General features: G+C 36.4%; 1 protein-coding gene and 1 long non-coding RNA gene across 8 annotated transcripts in view; one reads left to right on the top strand and one right to left on the bottom strand.

Moving 5' to 3' along the window:
• LOC139758798 (steroid hormone receptor ERR1-like) overlaps window positions 1-21869 on the bottom strand; it is a 301766-nt gene that overhangs the window by 8047 nt on the left and 271850 nt on the right. For all 7 annotated transcript variants that reach the window (XM_071680612.1, XM_071680613.1, XM_071680609.1 and 4 more), the window contains 7 exons: window positions 18318-18461; window positions 14904-15026; window positions 14617-14741; window positions 10162-10259; window positions 8357-8518; window positions 6340-6524; window positions 77-249 (listed from right to left, as the gene is read on the bottom strand). In XM_071680612.1, the coding sequence (XP_071536713.1) occupies window positions 77-249; window positions 6340-6524; window positions 8357-8518; window positions 10162-10259; window positions 14617-14741; window positions 14904-15026; window positions 18318-18461 (1010 nt within the window). The remainder of the gene's footprint in view (window positions 1-76; window positions 250-6339; window positions 6525-8356; window positions 8519-10161; window positions 10260-14616; window positions 14742-14903; window positions 15027-18317; window positions 18462-21869) is intronic.
• Window positions 1-21869, top strand: part of LOC139758800 (uncharacterized) — a 281740-nt gene that overhangs the window by 10912 nt on the left and 248959 nt on the right. Inside the window, exon 2 of the long non-coding RNA XR_011714930.1 lies at window positions 11214-11281. This is a non-coding gene — a long non-coding RNA (uncharacterized lncRNA). The remainder of the gene's footprint in view (window positions 1-11213; window positions 11282-21869) is intronic.

Raw genomic sequence — 21869 nt, 5'->3', positions numbered from 1 at the left:
ATGCTACATAAGTTAGTCCAGTTTCATTTATGAAAAGTAAACATACCCAAGTAGTAGCTAAGTAAAAGATACTCACCTGATTATTGCAACTGCATCATGCAGAGCTTGAAGGATATTCTGCCTTAGACGATGGAGGGCCTGATTGTCCTGAAGTCGTACATCAGAATTAGTCAGCACAAGGGCTTTTAAGAGCAAGAACTCTTCTCTGTTAATTCCACATTGCTCAAGTCGCTCCACTACACCCAAAACCTAGAAAAACAAAACAAAAATATTTATAGTATATGATGATTGGTTTAGAAAAAAAATATTAAGAAGTATGTCTCATTATATAATTACAACTGGGAAAGTGGAATCTGTTAACTATTTCAATCTCATTTTAAGTGAATCAAAAGCTGCTTGGTGCAATGTAAGTTGGACTCCATTAACTAGAGTACATTGCCTGGCATGTCTATACATGCATAGGATATACCTAGTTATTGTGACCCCCTTTTTCTTGTAGACTTGGTCCTTTCATTCTAGAGAAAGTGGAACTAGTGCATTCCTTAACTAGCTACACTGCTACGGTAAAATGCGATTCTACATACTGCTACCCTAGTATTTTCACTTTATGTAATCCCAAGACCACTTTCATAGGGCTTTTGCAGTTAAAGGCTGTGACACCAGAAGTAAGGAAATGATGGCCTCCTAAAGAGCAAGAAGTTCCTCAATTATACAGAAAGCCATTTCATCAACTGATAATGATACAGCCATACTGAAAGTAATGTTTTTCTTGTGGTGTAACCACATGCAGGCAGAGTCTGGTGATCCATTTCTGCCACATGATCTGACAAACCCCCCCTCCTAACTTTTACCTAAACTTAACATCATGTAAAGTATCTATCAGGTTCCTTTATACCATTAAGATTACCTAAACTTCACATCATGCACACTGTCTCATATTCCTTCATACCATCAAGATGTAGTTAATAATCTTGCCTGTCCTGTCTTCCCTGTGTCCATGCCAATTGTTTTCATAGATATCTGAATGTATTTGCAGCACTAATACTTGTTAATATGCACAATATCTCAAATGATACATAATGACTTCAAGCTTGTAATTTTAAGCATGATTATTTCAAAATTGTTAGGACAACTTGATCAACTCAATGAGGACTGTTACAGGTGCAAATGTCACCAGATTGTCATTGTACAGAATATTATTTGTCGCAGCTCCAGTAAGGCAGTATCAAATCTGATATCTATTTACTTTTTCACTTTGGTCTTCCACATAGACACATGGTCTTCCACATAGACACAGCTCCAGTAAGGCAGTATCAAATCTGATATCTATTTACTTTTTCACTTTGGTCTTCCACATAGATATTTGCAAGATGGTGACATAGAATGCTCCTTGTTTCACAGCATTAGATGATCCACAGGTTAGAATATGTACTTCCCCACTGAATAGGTGCCACTTCTTTAACATGCCAGTTTGTTAGCATTCTGATCACTTTAAAATACTCTTGTAGTCCCCCCTTAACACTTTTCTCTAATAGGATAGTGGTTTATCCTACCAAAAGCTTTGCTAGCATGGAGGAAATGTACAAAAATTCTACTGTTCAGAACCCAGATATTTCAGTTTCGTAAGTAGACATACACACAGGTCAGTGACATGTTCCATTTAAGAATTAAAATAGTTTGTACTGGTTTTAAGTTTACTGATATGTGATTCAGAAGTATTTTGTCAATCTACTTATTATGCTGGCAAGTGTAATAGTGGGTACTTGTCTGTGGTTGAAATTTTCCTTGCATTATCCCTAACTACTTGAGTCACCTATTAACCCCTAAACGGTGGGATGGTTCAGAAATCTCTTCACCATGTGTACAAGAGAAAATTATTATTTTTTTTCTGTATATTGATAGATTGGCACACAGATGTAAGAGAAAATAGAGAAAAGTATAACTACTTTGTGAGGGCCTGGTGGAATGCTGAATGAGTGGGAAGAGGGGATGTGATTGACATTTCTAATAGGCTAAGAAAAGATTGAAGGACATGGAGGTCTTGTTTTATATAAAATATATATATATATATATGTGTGTGTGTGTGTGTGTAAATGTAAACACAGTGCTGATAGTCAATAACATAAATATATCTAGATATATTACAGTATGTACGCAAATAATGAGTGGGAGGAGGGAGTATGGTCAGCACATGTGGGGTGATCCTTTTCCTCATCTTGATACAAGATAGAAGGATATTTAGTTTTTTGTTTCTGCACTACAAATATTTTTTACACATGATCCTTTTCCTCATCTTGATACAAGATAGAAGGATATTGAGTTTTTTGTTTCTGCAATCTACAAATGATTTTACACAGGCATATTGCTGGTATTGGATAAATGCCAAGGTGATAGGGATGCTAGTGGTGGGATCTCATGCTGGCCGTCCTTCTTACTCCCTCTGAAATCACTGTGAGTGACTTATTGCTTCACATTTCATCTGTTATTCTCATTCACGTTTCTTGCCAGCAGATGGTAAATGTTTTGCCTCATCACTTAGGTCATCCAGTGATTTACTTTTTCTCCATAGAGTCACTATGCTTAACCTAAAACACTGAAGAAGGTTCATTTACCATGGCAATTGTAGAGGTCTTGAGGGAAGGAAAAATTTTTCCTGCTCCTGACTAGTGTTAGGGAGAGAACTCTACATGCTACTAATATTATTTTAAGTTTGCTGGATATTTATTCAGGAAGGAAAAGTTAAAACATCACTTGATGTTGGATGCCATATAAGGGTCAAGCTTTGGATGCCATATAAGGGTTAATAGTCTGAGTCCCCATTTTTTGTTTTTGTTTCCTAATGGATAATGTGTAGCTTCTCATTAGTTTTTGTTTTCCTTCTCACCCATTGTTTTGGTTTCCTGACAAGTAATGGGAAACAGGCATGCAAACATAATTAAATCAGGAAATCTGCTCATGTTGGTAACCTTAGTTTAAATCAGGAAAACTGATGTAGTCATTACACCAAGTTTGGAGAACTGTCTGAAAGTGAATATTTCTTTTTTTTATGAATGTCTTTTATCTTTCTTATAACCTTTTTATATTAACTTTTTTTGTGGGTATCAAAAGTAATATTCAACTAACTAACTTTGTTTTTTCAACTATTTATGGCCTTTAAAAGAGTATTTTTCTCCATACATTTATCTTGGAATTCCTTGTTTTTGGATGTGTGTGTTAGTAATATCAGTATCATTAAATGAGGGAGGAGAGCTAGTTTGAAGATGATAGATTGACTGAGACCTTCATCTTCACTTCTTACTTGCTCTTGGTTTCATTAGCACTTTTGGGCCACACAGACTGAGGACAAAGCATCTTGAATCCTGTCACATCACGTGTGCATGAGGTGTTAACTCTGAACTGATGGGTAGGACAGCTGTTTATCTTTTAGTGAGAATTAGTAATTTTGAGCCTCCTTACCATTCATACATTCTTTGCAGTCACTAGGACAGTAATATCAGAATTATAACCCATCATTGTATCCTTTTAATCCCTTTATTCTTTGATTCTTTACTTTAACTATGTCCCTTTGTACCATGGTTACCTCGTTCACAGTAGCAAACCTTACTCTTTTCATACGTAGGTAGAAACTCGCTAGTCTGTTTCTAGAAACTATAAACTTGCAAAATCAATGGTCCAGTATAATCAAGATTACCATCAACATGGAGTACGAGTTTCCAGAGTCGGCTCTTCTGTTTACACTAAACTACTGGTTCCCAAAGCCATTGCTTAGACATTGTTCATTATTCTCACTATCTGAACACATGGCACAAAATCTCACTCTTCTCTGTTATTAGTGTCTAAGTGATTGTGTTAGTGCAGAAAGTAGAAATTGTACAAATTAAATAAGCACATCAATTCATCATATCAAGAGTCTTATGGTATTTGTAACAAGATTATGTATGATAGCAAGAGTCATTGTGAGTGGCTATAAAAATTCTAAGCCAAGAGTGAATTCTAATTAGGTATTTCCCCTATCTTAATGCAAGAAGTTTGACCAGCCAACCTTGACAAGAGTGGTTGAAACACTGTTGTGGTGATGTATCAACTTTTGGGCCTTTTTTTTTTGTGAGCATGCCAAACAGTTTCATTGTGATAATTGTGACTTTATAATTGAATGGGTGCATGAATTTGTGTTGTGGCAGTCACTACCTCAAAGATGTGGTGAAAAACTGTCAGCAAACAATCTAGCTATTGCAAAGTATGTTGTCAAGCTTTTGAGCTTGTGAAAGAAGAAAACCTTACTCCAGAACAGATCTACAATATGGATGAGACTGGGTCTCTTCAGACATTGCCTTCCATGGAAGGTGCTTACGTCTTGGTAATTTCTTCTGTTCACTGTGGCAAGGATATGTCATAAATTCTTGAATCGATTGCCTCTGTCTTAAGGCAGTATATGCAGCCATTAAAGCTTGTAGTTTCATCCTGTATATTGTTTCTGGAGACTAGCTGTTAAACTTTTCCTTGTACTAATCAGTATTTATAGAAATGTCAAAGAGGCATTTACAGGATCTATGCCTTCACATCATTGAGTAATTTTTGAAGCTGTGTCGCTCTCACAAGATAATAGATACTACTGATGAAGACCCTTATTAATCAAATTTGTTTGCAACAAAACACAAACAGAATTATCACACATCTCACCATGTATACATGAAGATACTCTAAGAAAACTTTTTATACCTGACTGGGAAGGAGCAGAAAGTAAAGAACAAGTAGCAGAAGTAACTTATGGCTCATCAGGGTGAGTGGTATATCATTTAATTTAGAAAGTTATATTCTAGTCACTCATTATAACAAACTTAATATTTCCGTTTTTGAATAGTTGAGAATGTCCCACACAATGAGTGACTGCAGATATTGTAATTTGTGCAGTGAAAGGGTTAATGCATCATGTGGTTAATTCTGATGCCTCTGCTGATGCACTCAACATGTTCAAGGAAGAGTTGAGCATAAGGAGTACATTTACTTGCACAGGCATGGAAGTCAATGACACAATCAACACTGAAAAATGCATGGCATAGGCTATGGCCACTTTCAACACTGTGACCCAGAGAATGATAATATCTCTGAAGGCATCAGCATCAAAAGTGAGAGGACACAAGCAGCAGAATATGCTAAGGGTGCTGACTGTGATGAGAACTTGCATGATAACACCGTGGACTGGATGAACTGCAACAATGAACTACCTATAGTCTCACAGACGAAGGGTAAAGAGATTGTCAGCACAGTTATGCACCCCACAGAAGGCAAATTTAGGATAGTAAAGAGCTACAGGAGACCACCATATATTGTATGGTAGCAATAGGGGAAGAGAACAAGAGGTTCATGGAGCAAAGTAGTTTCAAACTGAGCAAGAAATAATGAATCTACTGTTTCCAGGGAGACTTCATCAAAGGAAAACTAAAAGTTTTAAAGCAAACGACCTCAAACATTGTTTGAATGATGGCTCAAAACTTCCAAAAAGTGCAACTCAGAGCCAAAGCATATCTTTGATGACCTTCAAGCACATCAGTACTATCTTCTGTAATGGATGAAATGCAAGACCTACCACCTGCCCTTCCTGGTGCCACAACCTCAGCTGTGCCTGATGACATCCCCAGCACTTCTGTGTAACAGCTGACGTCTATCTTAGTGTGCATAATAATTTTTGGCCGTGTTAACAAGGAAGGATTACGGGTAAGCACTGTAAAATAATTTTAGTGAATGTTCTAAAAATTATGTATCGTCTCACATTTCAAAGAAATAACTTTTGGAACCTTTAGTAACTATACAAATCATTGTTAAGATATGCTCAGACCACAATCTAAGGCTCATATTTCTAAAATCTATAGAAATTGAAAGTCCACACTTTGTTACTCCCACTGGATTAATGGTTTTTGATGTTCTACTTTTATGTTTTATTTCTTGTACTACAATTGGAAGACAGGTATTTCATTTACGTGATGGGCCAAGGAAACTTGCAGTTCTAATTCATTCAAAGATAGCATAAAAATTGCAACCAGACACATTGAAAAGAAAGATAAATGGAGGTCTATTGGCCCTTGTCTAGGTTTTCTGTATATGATATGCCTGAAAATGTGATGAAAATGTTCATGGTAAATTGTGAATACCTGAAAATATTGTATGACCAAGTGCTCATGGAAGATTCAGAACACCTGAAAATATGGTGACGGAGATTCTACATGTGCTACTGTTCTTGATATACTGTATTCAAAACTGAGCAGTGTACATATATTTTTTTTCTAAGTACAGTATCTCTTAATTGAGGAAATTACATGTACAGTACTTCAATGCACTAACCTGTGTGAAGAGCTCTGTGGCATTGCATTCTCTCGCTTGCTTCTCATCTAGGGTGAAATCAGGAGCAAAGTGAAGTGTGTGAGAATGAGCAGGTATGGAGCGGTATGCTAGACCTAAGGTCAAGATCTCTCCCCACGTGCTCTGAAGCAGCCGCATCTGGTCGTTTAATGCTAGTTCTGTGAACCCTGTAATCCTCTGCACAATAAATTTCTAGGATACATGTAAAATGCATCTTTGCAAGTATATTAGGGAATATATTTTTGAAAGGGTATTTAATTTCATTGCTTTGAAAAATAAATTTTGTATGATAATGTTAAGAATGTGCCATATTATGGTATTTCTGGCATTAAAGAGAAAGACTGATGATGTAATAGACTGATTTATGGTCAGAGCTACACCTTAGAACTGTGAAAGAGGCAAACTATGTGTGCCAAATATAAGAAATGCATTCAAGTGTATAGAAAGAACATATTCAGTTAATTGTTCACTTTATATATCAGACCAAAACTGGATTATGCCTCACAAGTCTGGTCACTTTACCTAGACAAGCACAAAGGCCTCATTTGGAATGTATAGAGAAAAAGCACCTGAGATAATACATGAATTAAGAGGATTAAGCTATAATGATATGCAAAGGGCAACAAAGCTGTTCACCCTAAAATAGAAGAGAAAGATGGGGGACCTGATTATTCCCATCAAGATTGTGAATCGGCTGGATGATATTGACAGTGAACAGAACTTCAAGAGAGGCAGCTTCAGAGGCCAGGACAGAAAGCTGGGCAAAATGCTAATTAGAACATATGTTTAAGAAGTATTAAGTGCCAAGGTGGTGGATGGTTGAAGTAAAATAACCAGTGACACTGAATGGTGGCAGTTTACAAAGGCTTAAAATGGTATCTGATGGCACAGAAGGTTCAGGAGACAGGGCCCCATGAGTTTAGAACTCTCTCCCTGCACTGTACAAATTGATAAAACAAATAGGTAACCGCACGCACAGCTTTTGTCTTTCTTACCCCAGATTCCCTTTTATGGAGCTGTAGCAACACTTGGGAAGCCAGCTACAGCCTCAGAGTAGGACCTTAGGTCAAGAAGTGTGTCTTTGTGTAATGAAGGCATGAAATAAGAAGTAAATGTTCAATGTCTTCTTTGAGGAAGTAGCAATGTGTGGAAGAGGTGTTTTGTCATGCTGAATCAGCGCTCATATGTTGAAGACGAGTGGCATTTAGAATACAGCGTAATTTGTGTGTTTTGGGGTGTAATTTCACACAAATGTATGTTTGGTGGAGTGGAATTTAAAACTTGGTTGGAAGCGTGGCTGTGTAGTATTTGTCTGTGTAAATGTTTTGTCAGGTGGTGGAGGTTGCTGAAGTGTTAGGCAAGAATGAACCTTCTATTTTTGCACAGGGTCAGTAGTTAGTAATGTAATGGTTTGGCTGGGAGGGGAATATAGTTGTAGCACAGAATTAGGTGCTGAGCAAATTGAGGTTGGCCTGTATCAGTAGCATTTTTGTTTTGTTGTACTAAGCAACTTGTGATTGTTCTAAATTTTCCATTTTTTCTGATTTGTAGTTTTGCTATGTTTGATTTTGAAAGGATGGGTATCTAGGCAGACAAGGCATAGTTTAGAGAGGAGCTGATGAATGTAAATACTACAAACCAATTCAGCATGTTACAGGACTCTTCATGCTCAAAACGCATCTTCCATACCAAAGACACTGAACACCTACTACTCCTCTGTCCTGCATTATCCCTACCAACAAACAACTTTACCACATTCTTGACATTTGGTCCTGAACAGTGTGCATGGCTTAACTAAGTGAGTGCTGTGGACACCCCATAAAAGGGTAGGATTAGTAAGAATCTAAGTATAAGATTATGTATGTATGAATATTTACAGTATATTCATTCTAGACAGCATAAAGGAAAATTATACCTGGAATTTGTTTTGCCTAAAGAATTGTGTATGTAAGGATATTTACAGTATATTTATTCTAGACAGCACAAAGGAAAATCATACCTGGAATTTGTTTTGCCCATCCTATTGTGGAAACAAGCTCCCTGTCATAAAGATCAGCAAGCGTGGATATGGTCAGAAAGTCTGCATCTGACACATTCAGGTCAGGTAGAGCATAGAGTGAATCGGGTTCACATGCAATAAGGGATTTCAGCAGCTTATTCTCTGAAATAAAGTTAATATTCTGATGTCAGAAGGTGCATATATAAAAGAAATTGACCTGAAATAAAAATTTAATACAAAATCAGAAAGAGAATTCATGAGGATTCGAAGATTAGCAGTCCATTTTTCTGGATGTACCCTCAGACATAAGCAGTGTGGCCATAGTTTCTTGTGACAAGATATATGGATTTCTAAGGCCCAGAGGAAAATGAAAGGAATAAAAGAAAAGTGCAAAGAGCTTATTGAGGAAAGATAATTTAGATATGTGGGGTGTGTGAGAGAATTAAGGTAAAGTGAAGCATTTGGATGGAATATAATGTGGGGTACTTTAAGATTGGGCTTGTTAGGTGTTAAAGATGAAGGTGCAGTAAAAGGTGTTGGAATTCTGATGAAATAGATATGTGGTTTGCAAAGATGTTTGATTTCATAAAGGTAAGTTATAACAACCATATTTCATGATCTGCGTTCTTGCCTAGTAGAGGTGGCTGGCTTCCTGAGTGCCATAGGAGCCCCACAGAAGATACTGGGGGCTCCTGGGATAGGAAGGTAATGGTCATAGGTAAAGGAAGAAAGATTTTGATGATGTTAGCAAGAATCTGAAGTATACTAAACGGTGTACAGCAGCAAGTATGGATACAAAGGCAACATTTATTAGCTAAGAATATGGACTACAAAATGATTATTTTTTTCAATGCTTTAACAAGACAACACCTTGAAGATGCTGTCCAAACTATGAAAGGATGAGAAAAACTGGAACAAGTACAGAGAAAGGCAACAAAACATTCCAGCTCTAAAAAATATACTGTATGAAGAGGCTAAGAGTATTATATCTTGGTTTTCTTAAAAAGGATAGATTTTGCAGTGAATTAATGAAATGTTTTCAAAATTTTCGATATATTTGATAACGTCAATAATAAAGATATTTTTGAAATATTATAAAGTACAGTTACTGGGTCAAACAATGAATATTGAAGCTAAATGATGTAATACAGACATGAAGAAAGTCTCTTTGCAAACACATGTTTTGAACACCAGAATAGATAATGTCCAAAAAGTGGTTAGAGAAATTTTGCCCAAGTTTCAATCAAATCCTGAATGATATTATCCCCCGGCAATACAAAAGATAGGAGAATGTTGAAGGAAATTGATAAAAGACATCCTAAACATTTTCACACATTTCTTGGGTAGTATTTCCTCTTAGGAAATGTTAATTTGAATGTCTCTGTAGCTCTGTATCCTTCCAAATGGTTGCTTTATCTTCATCATTATCACAGTTTTTTTTATATTTATATAATATTTTTCAGTAAACAATTTCTTTAGACTCTTTTATTGTAGAAGTACAAACTGTTGGAGAGTACACTTACTTCACTTTTATATGTCAATAAAAAAGGATATTGAGGTATTGAGGTATTTTGTGTAAGCAAGTTATTTCTACCATTTGCTAGCCTGTAAGGATAGGGACACCCAATTCTCCAGAAATGATTCCCACAATAAGGGTGTACTATGCATTTGATTTACTCTGTGTAAGGGGGAATGGAGTCAATGATGTTAGAATAAGTGGGTTGGAATTAATATAATAAAAAAAAAGACTATGTACTTGATTTTTTGCAGAATTTCAGATATACATATATAATGACACTACCAACCTTCTAAAGATACTTTTTTGACAGGCATTTGATGCAAAGAGAAAGGTGACTCTGTAGTTCTTCGGTACTTCTGTCTCCCTCCTCTCACTCGATCTAACCTATGGAAGAACAATGATTATGAATCCTTGAATAGAAATGATAGGTATTTCAGGAAAGAAGTGGCAGTTTCATTTATAAAGCATTTGTAGCTTACACTAAGGTACATCAATAAAGAAAAGTTCATGGGACTCTCTTCACCAAGGTTTGAATCCTGGTTGCGGCAGTCGCTCCACAGTCAACCCAGCTGTTCGTCCACCCTTAGGGGTTGGTCACTAAAATGGGTACCTGGATCAGGCTAAGATACATATATATATTCTGTTTATTTATCATACTTAATCGCTGTCTTCCGTTTCGGCGAGTTAGCACAAGGAAACAGACGAAGAATGACCCAACCCACCCACATACACATGTATGTACAATAAACTACCATACACGCACATTATTTATTTATTATTTATTATTCTTTGTTGCTGTCTCCCGCGTTAGCATGGAAGTGCAAAGAAACAGACGAAAGAATGGCCCAACCCACCCACATGCACATGTATATACATACACGTCCACACACGCAAGTTTATATATATATATATATATATATTAACTTTGCATAAGCCAGGTATCCAATCATCAACCAGCCCTGCAGGAAGACTGCCACACCCAGGATTTGAACCCAAGTTATCCTGTACATGCACTGATACTAACTCTGCACCACGTACGATCTATGGTCCTGTCATCAGTCTAATTTCATGCTCCTTTTTCTTCCATTTTGTACTAAATAAATACTGTACATTAATTTGTAAAGCAGGACTACTGTGACATAATTTTCATGGCTAACTAGGACTAATGTTATTTAGTTCCTAAAAACTGTGGTTCATATTAGGAAATCTACCTATACTTTCCAACTCTGCCCCAACATTACTGATTATTGATTTGATCATTCAATAGAAAAAACTGAACTTGTATAAAACATATAAATCTCCTATTTTTACTCAGTATACTGTTTTCTATATTCACAGCAAGGTGGCCCTAACATTTTCACCCAGACAGCAAGATTATGGCACAACCCTTTCACTCATTAACAAAGGTAAGCCACATTTAAGGAACCTTGCTGTGAGTTTGTACATTCATGTGAATATTTAGATATCTAAAGGGATATGAGAACTTTAAATCAAATCTAGAATGGCTACTTGATGGCACTGGTGTCAAAATGTCATCAGATGTGCATGCAGAACAATGCATTTATGAATGGAAAACTTTGTGAAGCTTGACTTTATACCTTCTAACTGGAAGTCACTGTACTATGACATATCAGTTTGACTTTCTTTTTTGCTCATTTTAAGGGAGTGAAGACCTAACATCAGAATAAAGAGCTTTACAGAAGTTTATATCTGCAAGGAATACTGTACAGGGACCTTTCAATTTACGTGACAGTTATGTTCTTGAAAATGATTGTGTGAATCAAAAACTTATTAAATGAAATGATGCAAGGAATGGAGAGTAGGGTGTTTCATCATTAATAAGAAAATTCTGAATACTATACCAGTGAAAAACTACAGTATACATATACTAGGAAATATAAAATACTGTAATTCATTTAATTTTCTACATAATCAAACATTGGAAATGCAAGGTCTTAGATGTACTAATTAATGTTCCACCTTGGCACTTTCCTTGATCTTTGCACTATCAGAAATAGTCTGTAAAGATTCACCAAGTCCAAGCATCAAAAGGCATGCTTAATATCAGCTATTTGTTAACCTCTCTCATAATGTTTGGATACATCCCTTTTAACTTCGTGGTGATGGCCTCACACTTCTTTGTACCACTGGTACCCGGAGAAATTGAAAGATGTTTTGGTGGCATGATTCAAGGGGCAAAACATATGCAATGTAATGTACACTGCAGCACAAAAGATTGAAACTCCATGACTATAGACTATAACTATACCACGTGTATACACACTTTTGCATGGTGCTGGCAATGCCGTTCTGCCAGCCCAATGATGATCGTGTTATTCCAAGATTAAGCCTGCTTATACTAAAAAGGAAATGTAAATGGACCATGCGCATTGTTCTAAAAATGGCACAAATCAGGTACTTGTAAATTGAGAGTTCCCTGTACTATAATCTACAATGTCTTTCTTGTTTGCTCAATTACGTGATTCTGATAATGATAAATTAACAAGTTGAGCTTGGCAACTGCCCTTTTGCCATTACACAGGATGGGGAATTTGGATCCTTATTCAGCAAATCTTAATTCTCAAAGAGGTGCCTCCTTATGTGTAAACAGAAAGAGTCAGTGATTATAGATAGGCCAGGTAATTTAACTTAAGAGTGTAACTTTACGTTATTTTCACCAGTCACCTGAAGGACTACATGAGATATCTATATTTCCTTGGGTTCACCTGTTATGGAGGCTCTTTTGCCATGGCCACCCTCTCGAGGGATGTCCCAAAGGGAACAGACATCAGAGATATAGATAGATAGATTTCCCTTAGATTCTAGCACTAGATTATTATCCAACACCACTGACATCCTTTTTTTTCAACAGAAAAAAAAATTTAATAAAAACAAAAGGGCAGTCAAAAGTCTGCCATATTTGATTAGTTTCTAGGACACAAATCAGCAAGTTAGTTCAGGCTGCTTTATAGATCTGGTAACCTTTACCAGTTATTGTGGCAATTTTTTGGCTTATTATTCCCAGTTTACTTCTCTTATGACTGTTATTTAGTAGTTTTATAATTGTAATAAGATTAATAGTTTTTTACATTTGTATGCACAATTAAGTGGTCATTTTCTAATCACACTTTTATCTTTCGAATGGTATCAAAAGGAACTGTTCATTGATATCTTTATGTAGTGAGCCATAAGTGTGATGAAAGGTAGCTTGTTTACATTAAGGTGGACAGCTATTGTATCGTATCTAGTACTTGAATATGACATATTCCTCTATAAGTGAAATGGATTCTTTCTCTTTATTTTGTGTTTGGGTGCATTTTAACTCGTCTGGATTAGTGGAAAGACAGTAATACATAGGATTACGAGGAATTTTTGTAAATGTATGAAGATTGTGCATTCATAGCACTGCACAGACCTGATGTGTATAATATAATATTTTAATTGGAATTGGAATATATATATGTGGTGTGATGTGGTTTGATCGAGTAAGTAATGTAAGGGTAAGAGGGATGTGTGGAAATAAAAAGAGCATGGTTGAGAGAGCAGAAGAGGGTGCTTTGAAATGGTTTGGGCACATGGAGAGAATGAGTGAGGAAAGATTGTCCAAGAGGATATATGTGTCGGAGGTGGAGGGAACGAGGAGAAGTGGGAGACCAAATTGGAGGTGGAAAGATGGAGTGAAAAAGATTTTGAGTGATCGCGGCCTGAACATGCAGGAGGGTGAAAGGAGGGCAAGGAATAGAGTGAATTGGATCGTTGTGGCATACCGGGGTTGACGTGCTGTCAGTGGATTGAATCAGGGCATGTGAAGCGTCTGGGGTAAACCATGGAAAGTTGTGTGGGGCCTGGATGTGGAAAGGGAGCTGTGGTTTCGGGCATTATTGCATGAGGTAGAGACTGAGTGTGAACGAATGGGGCCTTTGTTGTCTTTTCCTAGTGCTACCTCGTACACATGAGGGGGAGGGGGATGGTATTCCATGTGTGGCGAGGTGGCGATGAGAATGAATAAAGGCAGACAGTGTGAATTGTGCGCATGGGTATATATGTATGTGTCTGTGTGTGTATATATATGTGTACATTGAGATGTATAGGTATGTATATTTGCGCGTGTGGACGTGTATGTATATACATTGTGTATTGGGGTGGGTTGGGCCATTTCTTTCGTCTGTTTCCTTTTTTTTTTTTTTTTTTTTTTCTTCCAAAAGAAGGGAACAGAGAAGAGGTCCAGGTGAGGATATTCCCTCAAAGGCCCAGTCCTCTGTTCTTAACGCTACCTCGCTATCGCGGGAAATAGCGAATAGTATGAAAAAAAAAATATATATATATATATATATATATATATATATATATATATATATATATATATATATATATATATATATATATATATAAAGCTTTAGTTAACACTAAATAGCTATTACTTGTGATAATACATTTTCATAAGCAATGAATAAGGGATACTTAACTATCATTTTATGATATTTAGTTTGCTCATTGTTTACTCTGACATACCCCATTCATTGATTTACGGTGCAAAGCTGGAAAGTGAGAAGTCGGCAAAATCCCACATATACCATAAATGTAGAAAAGTGTCGTACCTTGGATAAAGATTCAACAAACATTGTGACATTGTGGGAGCTATGCTAGATCCTAAAATCTCTTTTTAGATCATAACGAGTATACAACACTAAAGTTCATGCCTAATTACACCAATCCTTGTACAAGAGGAAAAAGAACTCACCTCACACCTTCCTTGAGCATGCCAACACGTAGACACTTGTGGAACCGACACGCCTGACATGCTTTCCGTCTTCTCTTGTTGATCTCACAGTCATTTGCAGCAGGGCATGTGTACTCTATGTTGCCCTGGTAACCCAGTCTTCTAAATTGTGTGTTCATAGCTTTATTGCTCTTAGTCTAATGAACATATCATCAAATTCCTAATAATATGATTCATTTTTTCAATCATTAGCATTAAACTACATTAAATACTTCTCACAGAAGTTAGAAAGAGATTGCTTTACTTACCTGGATGGTTCTTTTGAAGAAAGCTTTGCAAGCTTCACATGATGCCACACCATAATGGAAGCCTGAGGCAATGTCACCACATACTAAACATGATCGTTTGGGACCATCATCCTCCCGTAGATTCTGTGGATTGAACTATTTCAGTCTTGTGCCACCTACTGTATCATGGTTGATGATTTTGAAACTGCTTCTAAAAATGTATGACATAAGTACAACTATTTTCCTGAATAAAAACCCAGAGGGTTTATCAAAAGGCTTAGGCTTAGGTTGCTAATCTTAGGCATCTTGAAATGATAGCTTTAATATTTTTTGGCATATATAAGTACTTTTTCATGTATTCTATGCATTAATACTGTTAAGCTTCTTGAAAGGATAACTTATGCACCTTTCTGTGTGGATAATGGTTTGTTCTCTTTAACATTCATAAAGAGAAGCATATTATATGCTTGACAGAGAGAGATCCCTGACTTGATAGGAAATTTTGTTATTCTTGTTGAGAAGAAAAAAGGATGATAGCAGTTATCATTTTCAGCCTGGCCTTCATCTAAGTAATGGGTGATGTAAAAGATTGTACATTCACATTTACCTTCAATCATTCTCATTGACAAAATAACATCTGATTGAGTAATGAGTGAAATGATAATGAGAGAGCGAGAAAGCACTGGTGATGTAGCTATTCAATATGTATGAAGGGAATTGAGTAGTCACATTTAGTGCAATACAAGCTACAGGTTTTATTGGACTCTTGCAAATCTATGTACATTGGATGGGTACACAGTATATGTTGAACTGCTAATCATTTCTTCAATACCTCGGTATAAACAATGGGAGCATCATAGAAAGTTAACTGTCTTTTACTGCTTATCTTTTCTGGAGGATGAGAAAAGAGAAATTTGGGATAAGTAGTGGATCACTGTCAGAAAAAAATCAATGAACAATAGTGCTGTAAGAGGTTTGGAATTAGGTCAGAATATTGTTTTGGCTCAAAAAAGCTTCTTAGTGTTGGTGTGTAACATTGAGGTCAATCAGTGTAATAATCTACTGACTTTTGTGAATATGATGCACATTCACATTTACCTCCAATCATTCTCATTGACAGAATAACATTATCTGGTTGGGTAATGAGTGAAATGATAATGAGAACATTCACCCTGAGAGAGAGAGAGAGCACTGGTGATGTAGCTATTCAGTGTATACATTAAAAACAAACTTGAATACTTCGATATTATGTGGTCATAATCAAGATAAGAGAAATCAACAAGCAAGAAAGAATTGAAGCAAATGTAAAATCAGTAAGAAAGCATTTAGATTATCATGAGAGGTTAAAAGAACTCAAGAGAAGAGAAATGTATATGACATTTTGTGTATGGCAGCAAAATCGCTTGAGTAAACTTAGAATATACCAAAATGATAGCAAAGAAAAACCTACAAGATCTCCAATGAGAGTGAATACACTGCTATTCAGTAAGTTACAGAAGAGCCCAGGATTGACAGTTGGATAATAGCAATAAGCAAAGAATGGAGTGAAGAGCTTGAAAAAAAGGTAAGAAATTAAGATTTGCTGACAGAAATAATGAAACTGCATGAAAGAAAACAGACCGAATCAAGAGAAAGTAATACATGTATGAAAAGGAACCAAAAAATTCTATTCTCATATTTGAACTAAGCAAAGAACAAGTAAACTGGGTTTTGACCTTTTACAGGAAGTGAAAAGTATGAAAGTGACTTGCAGAAAGCATCTAAGATGGTGCAGCACAAAAAAAGAATAAGATAGGTGACAATATGATTAACCGTTATGATGATAATGCAGTTACATATACTGAAATATCACAAACTGCTAAATGGCAATAGATTAACTTGAAGAGAACCCATTCCTAGGCCTATGCTGAATTCCAACCATTCTTCAATGAAAGAAAAGATGTCCAAAGGAAAACCAAGAAAGTAAATGCTAAGGCAGAGGAGGAGAGCAGATCTTCACAAAGGGAAATTTGCATAACCAGTGCACAAAGGAGGGGTCTAAGTTTATGCCAAAGCAGTATAGACTTGTTAGTTGACATTTTATGTTATTATCTTTGAAAGTATGATAGAAAATCACAGTGGAACATTTCACTAACAGCAGTTATATAAATGAAAGCCAACATGGATTTGTGTCAGGTAAAAGTGCACAGAGCCAATTCACTGATATGGTATAAGCTTAGGTGTGTGTAAGAATGTTCACTTAAATAGTAATTATTATTCAGTACAATTTTGAAATTCAGATAGAAAGGAGAATGGAATCTGTTTTCTTGTACGCTGTATTTTACATTATCAAATAACTAAGAGTTTTATTAGATAGTGAAACAATTCAAGATAAAAGTAAGAAGATGGTTCAAGGAATTTCAATGGACAATGATAGCCAATAGATCCACACCTAGTGGTGTTCTTTTGGGTGTGCCACAAGGAACAGTATTAGCATCAGTACTGTTTATGATGACATTTCACAGGCAGTGAAGGAAAGGAAAGTTAACTCAAATGATTTTGCAGGTGACAGCACAATCTTTGAAGCGGTAGGATTAGAAGACAAAGAAAAATGAAAAAAGGACTAAAATGGGAAGAAAACTTGATGGTTAACAAAGAAAATTTTTTACAAATAAGTATGGAATAACACAATATAATAGCACCTCACAAGGACCCGGTAGGGAAAGAGCATATCATATAAAGATTGTACTATACTATCAAGCCAGATAATGAGCGGTGTGATGATAGAGCTGAAAGCTTTGCATATTAGATGAAATCACCTTCAGTAATTAAATGTGAAAGTATTCCTGGGAATGCATCAATAAGACACCAAACTTAAGTATTTGAAAAACTACAAAAAAGATGGAAAAACTAATTGATGATTCTTCCAGCAAGATTAGAAGTTTGAGTGAGTAATCAAATGTACAGCTTGTGGTTAAAGGAAATGCTAGATCAACTAAGGATCAATAATGGAAGACTTGTGAGTGCAGAAGTATTGTAAATCAAACAAGATATATAGTGAATGCTGTATACTAACCATGCTTTGAGCAAAATCTCATTATAGGTACTCTCTCTGATATAGACAGTGCATTAAAAGAAAATCTAAAGGAGCCTTATCATTGACAGTTAATGACTGATTTGCATAGAGATATTATTTTACACAATAATAGTGGTTTGCTAGAAGTTGACATTTTCAGGACTGAAATGTGTCACTCCAGACCTTTCAAAGCAAGAATGAAGTGTGAATCACAGATGTACTTTTCAAAGGCAGTTACACATATTGTCAGTCATAGTTGTGTGATTAGAAATAATATTTTTGAATTTTATATAATGGGATATGACATGTGAAATTTGACGAGACATGGCAAGCGAGGAAAGGAACTACATGTCAATATGATGTAGGAAGGTAAAACTAACCTCTGAGGGTGTGTGGGCCGAGTCACTGGCCATAGAAGTTGTAGAGGAGCAGAACTGGCGGTCTGGGCTGGGCGGAGAGTCGGTGAACAGCTTCATGTGTTTGGGTGATGGCTGAGCCTCATCCCCACACTCGCTGTAGTCCAGCTGCAACAACTAAATGCTTTAGTGATCACTCTCAGTGCTCTATGTGATAGACTTGACATAGTTACAATATATTTCTCAGCTGAAGAGGGGAAGACCTTCCTTTGATGGCAGTTTTGATATAGAATGATAGTGTGTGTGTGCAAAGTTACAGTTTATGGAAAAGTCTGTTGTAATTTATTTTTATGATGTGTGTATAACTATGATATTTAGGAGCAATTATAGTTAAAATTCACAAAATTTACATATCATACTCCTTTCTCTACTTTTGGAAAATCTTTGAACTGCAAACTCCTCATCATTGCCAATATAAGACTTTTTTTTGTTCCAAAAGAAGGAACAGAGAAGGGGGCTAGGTGAGGATATTCCCTCAAAGGCCCAGTCCTCTGTTCTTAACGCTACCTCGCTATCGCGGGAAATGGCGAATAGTATGAAAAATATATATATATATATATATATATATATATATATATATATATATATATATATATATATATATATATATATTCATACTATTCCCTTTGAGGGAATATCCTCAACTGGCCCTCTTCTCTGTTCCTTCTTTTGGGAAATTAAAAAGAAAAACGAGAGGGGAAGATTTCCAGCCCCCCGCTCCCTTCCCTTTTAGTCGCCTTCTACGACACACAGGGAATACGTGGGAAGTATTCTTTCTCCCCTATCCCCAGGAAATATATATATATATATATATATATATATATATATATATATATATATATATATATATATATATATATAATTTTTCCCCCTCCATATATATTTCCCGCGATGACGAGGTAGCATTAAAGAGGACTGAGCCGTAGAGGGAATATCCTCACTTGGCCCCCTTTCTCTGTTCTCTCTTTTCAAAAATTAAAAAAAAAAATGGGGGGGCTAGAATTGTCAGGCCCCCCCTACGACACGCAAGGGATACGTGGGAAGTATTCTTTCTCCCCAATTCCAAGGGATACTTATATATATATATATATATATATATATATATATATATATATATATATATATATATATATATATATATATATATATATAATGTACGTTTCTCTTAGAAATGACAGACAAACTATGGTTAAAGTTGATATTGTCACTAGCCTGAAACGTCCACTTTACTTGGCTATGGATTTTTGCCACGTGCTTATCATTTCTTTGCAGGTGTAACACCACCTTTAGCTAATAGATGCCTGACAGACACAGGGAAACTAAGCAACACAAAGTTGTCGATATAATTTCTTGAACCCATAATGATTCGTGTATATGCTTTCATTTCATTCAGCTGTTTCATCTAGTCGAGTTTCATAAAAGTGCATGATTGTTTATTGTGGTCGTCATGCGTTGGGTAATTATGATCTGATGTTCGAACTGGTTGGTCTTCAGTCTCTTGACAGAAGGTTACCGTACCTCTCCGTTTTTAAGATGGTATAACCTCATTCACCTGATATTTGGTACAAAATTTGTACCGATTTACCTTCGGATGCCTCTATTTCTCATCTACATTCCAGAAAGAAATTGAAGCAAGACCTGTTTCCTTTTAACAGAATGTTTGCTTCATGTTATAATGATATAATTAGGTAATCAATATGCTTAAGAATCACAGAGGCATCTTGTAAATAAAGTATTTCAGACATCAAAATAACGGGAGCGAAATCATCAAATCAACTGGTATCAAAATCCGTAATTGAATTCAATGATATCCAGTCTAATGAAAGAGTAAACTAATTGTTATAAAACAAGAAATATGAGAAGTGCACTATTTTGTATAAGACCGTAATTTTTCATTATAAAACTCATTTCGTGTCTCGTCGATAAGCACGTAATCCCTAAGCTGAACATCTTTAAATGGCTCATGTTTACGTTTTGCAAGTTGGCTTTAATGAGGAATCTTTCGTGAAGTTTCTCATCCAAGGCAGCGCGTATTTCTTCTGACACAAAAGGAAATCAAGTGTGCAAGTTTGTCAAGATATTTATAAAGGATACTATGGCCTTTCGTGGCAAACGGTTTGAGTTGTAAGCCATACAACACCAGGTGCGACCATAAACAGTGGAGACCAAGTTGCTGGTAAGTCTTGTACCATGTTTGAAAGCTGTAACTTTACTAGTAATTTGTAGCCTTGGTTTGGGACTGTGACGTCAAGAGCAAGTCGTGTGGTCAAGTGAATAGGCTATGAAGTCACTGATGATTTCTGGGCCTGATAGGAGGATGTGACATGGCCTACAAGTTGTCAGAAATGAAATGCATTAGTTTGATATTCAAAACCCCTCTCTTAATATTCTGCGTTATTATACAGCATACTGTTTCAGTTCATTGTACATGCCCAAATGCACGTATCTGTGAATATTTCATGAGAATTGTTTTCACGTTTTTTGAAGTAAAGGCCCCTTTCAAGACTAATTAACTTTGACACAGTGAAACACGGCGTGTAGATAGCGTGGAGTTGAACTCTGGTCCACAACTCTTACTTTGTTCCTGTTATTATACCTCTTTGCTTCTCGGCCGTTATCTTCCTCCCTCCCAAATTCTCTTCCTCAAGACTTAACCGCTTTTCTCCAACGACCTTACCTTACCCTTTTCTCCTGTTTCCTATTGCCAGTCCTTTGCTTCCACCCCTTTTACGTCCCTTAACGCTTCCATCCCTTTTTTCACTTCTCTCGTGCTTACCTCTTTCATTTTGGCTTTCATTGCTGCATTTTTTCTTTCCCCCATTCCTTGATTTCTGTGCCTTTCATCTGTCATCGTCTTCCTGCCTTTCTGCAGTCTGCTGTTCTCACTCATTGCCTCTGCCTTATCTTTTCGGTTGCAAGTACAGTTGACTTGTTATTGATAATTCTTTTAATGCAACTCCTTTTTTATTCTTAGCGCATGCTGTATACAGTAATGTATGTATTGCCTACACATTTAAAGTATAAATCTTAGAATTTTAATGAATAGTTGGGCTGTTTTATAATCTGGCTTATGATGCTGTTTATGTGACAAACATAATTGCTGTTGTAAGGGTGATTAGATGTGACACGAGGTACAATTATGTATCTATGCAGCCAATCTTTTGTTCTTAGAACTGATAGTTCAGATGAACCAAGGTTTTCTGAAGGCGGTGGAGTTAGCGGGCTAAATTTGGACTCGGCAAGACAGTAGCTACGCACAGCGCATCCACGACATAATTGTCCATTTTGTTTAGGTGACCAGAAATCCCCGGGCAACAGTTAATGAATCTGATTAGATTAAATGTTACCAGCTTCGAGTGCAGCCATTCTTCCAGCAGGCTTTTCGTTTCTTGAGTTTTAAGAAGTTTAACACTGTGAGCTGTTATCACAGTTTAGTCTGTCACTGTACGGTGAAGACTCGCATCCTCACCGTTCCGGAAACTGTTTACCTACTCTGAACTGGTGAACAATTTGCAG

Source organism: Panulirus ornatus, chromosome 31 (assembly GCF_036320965.1).
Source record: "Panulirus ornatus isolate Po-2019 chromosome 31, ASM3632096v1, whole genome shotgun sequence".
NCBI lineage: Eukaryota > Metazoa > Arthropoda > Malacostraca > Decapoda > Palinuridae > Panulirus > Panulirus ornatus.
Note: the sequence above shows the minus strand (reverse complement) of the source record. Positions and strands in the feature narration are given on the sequence as shown.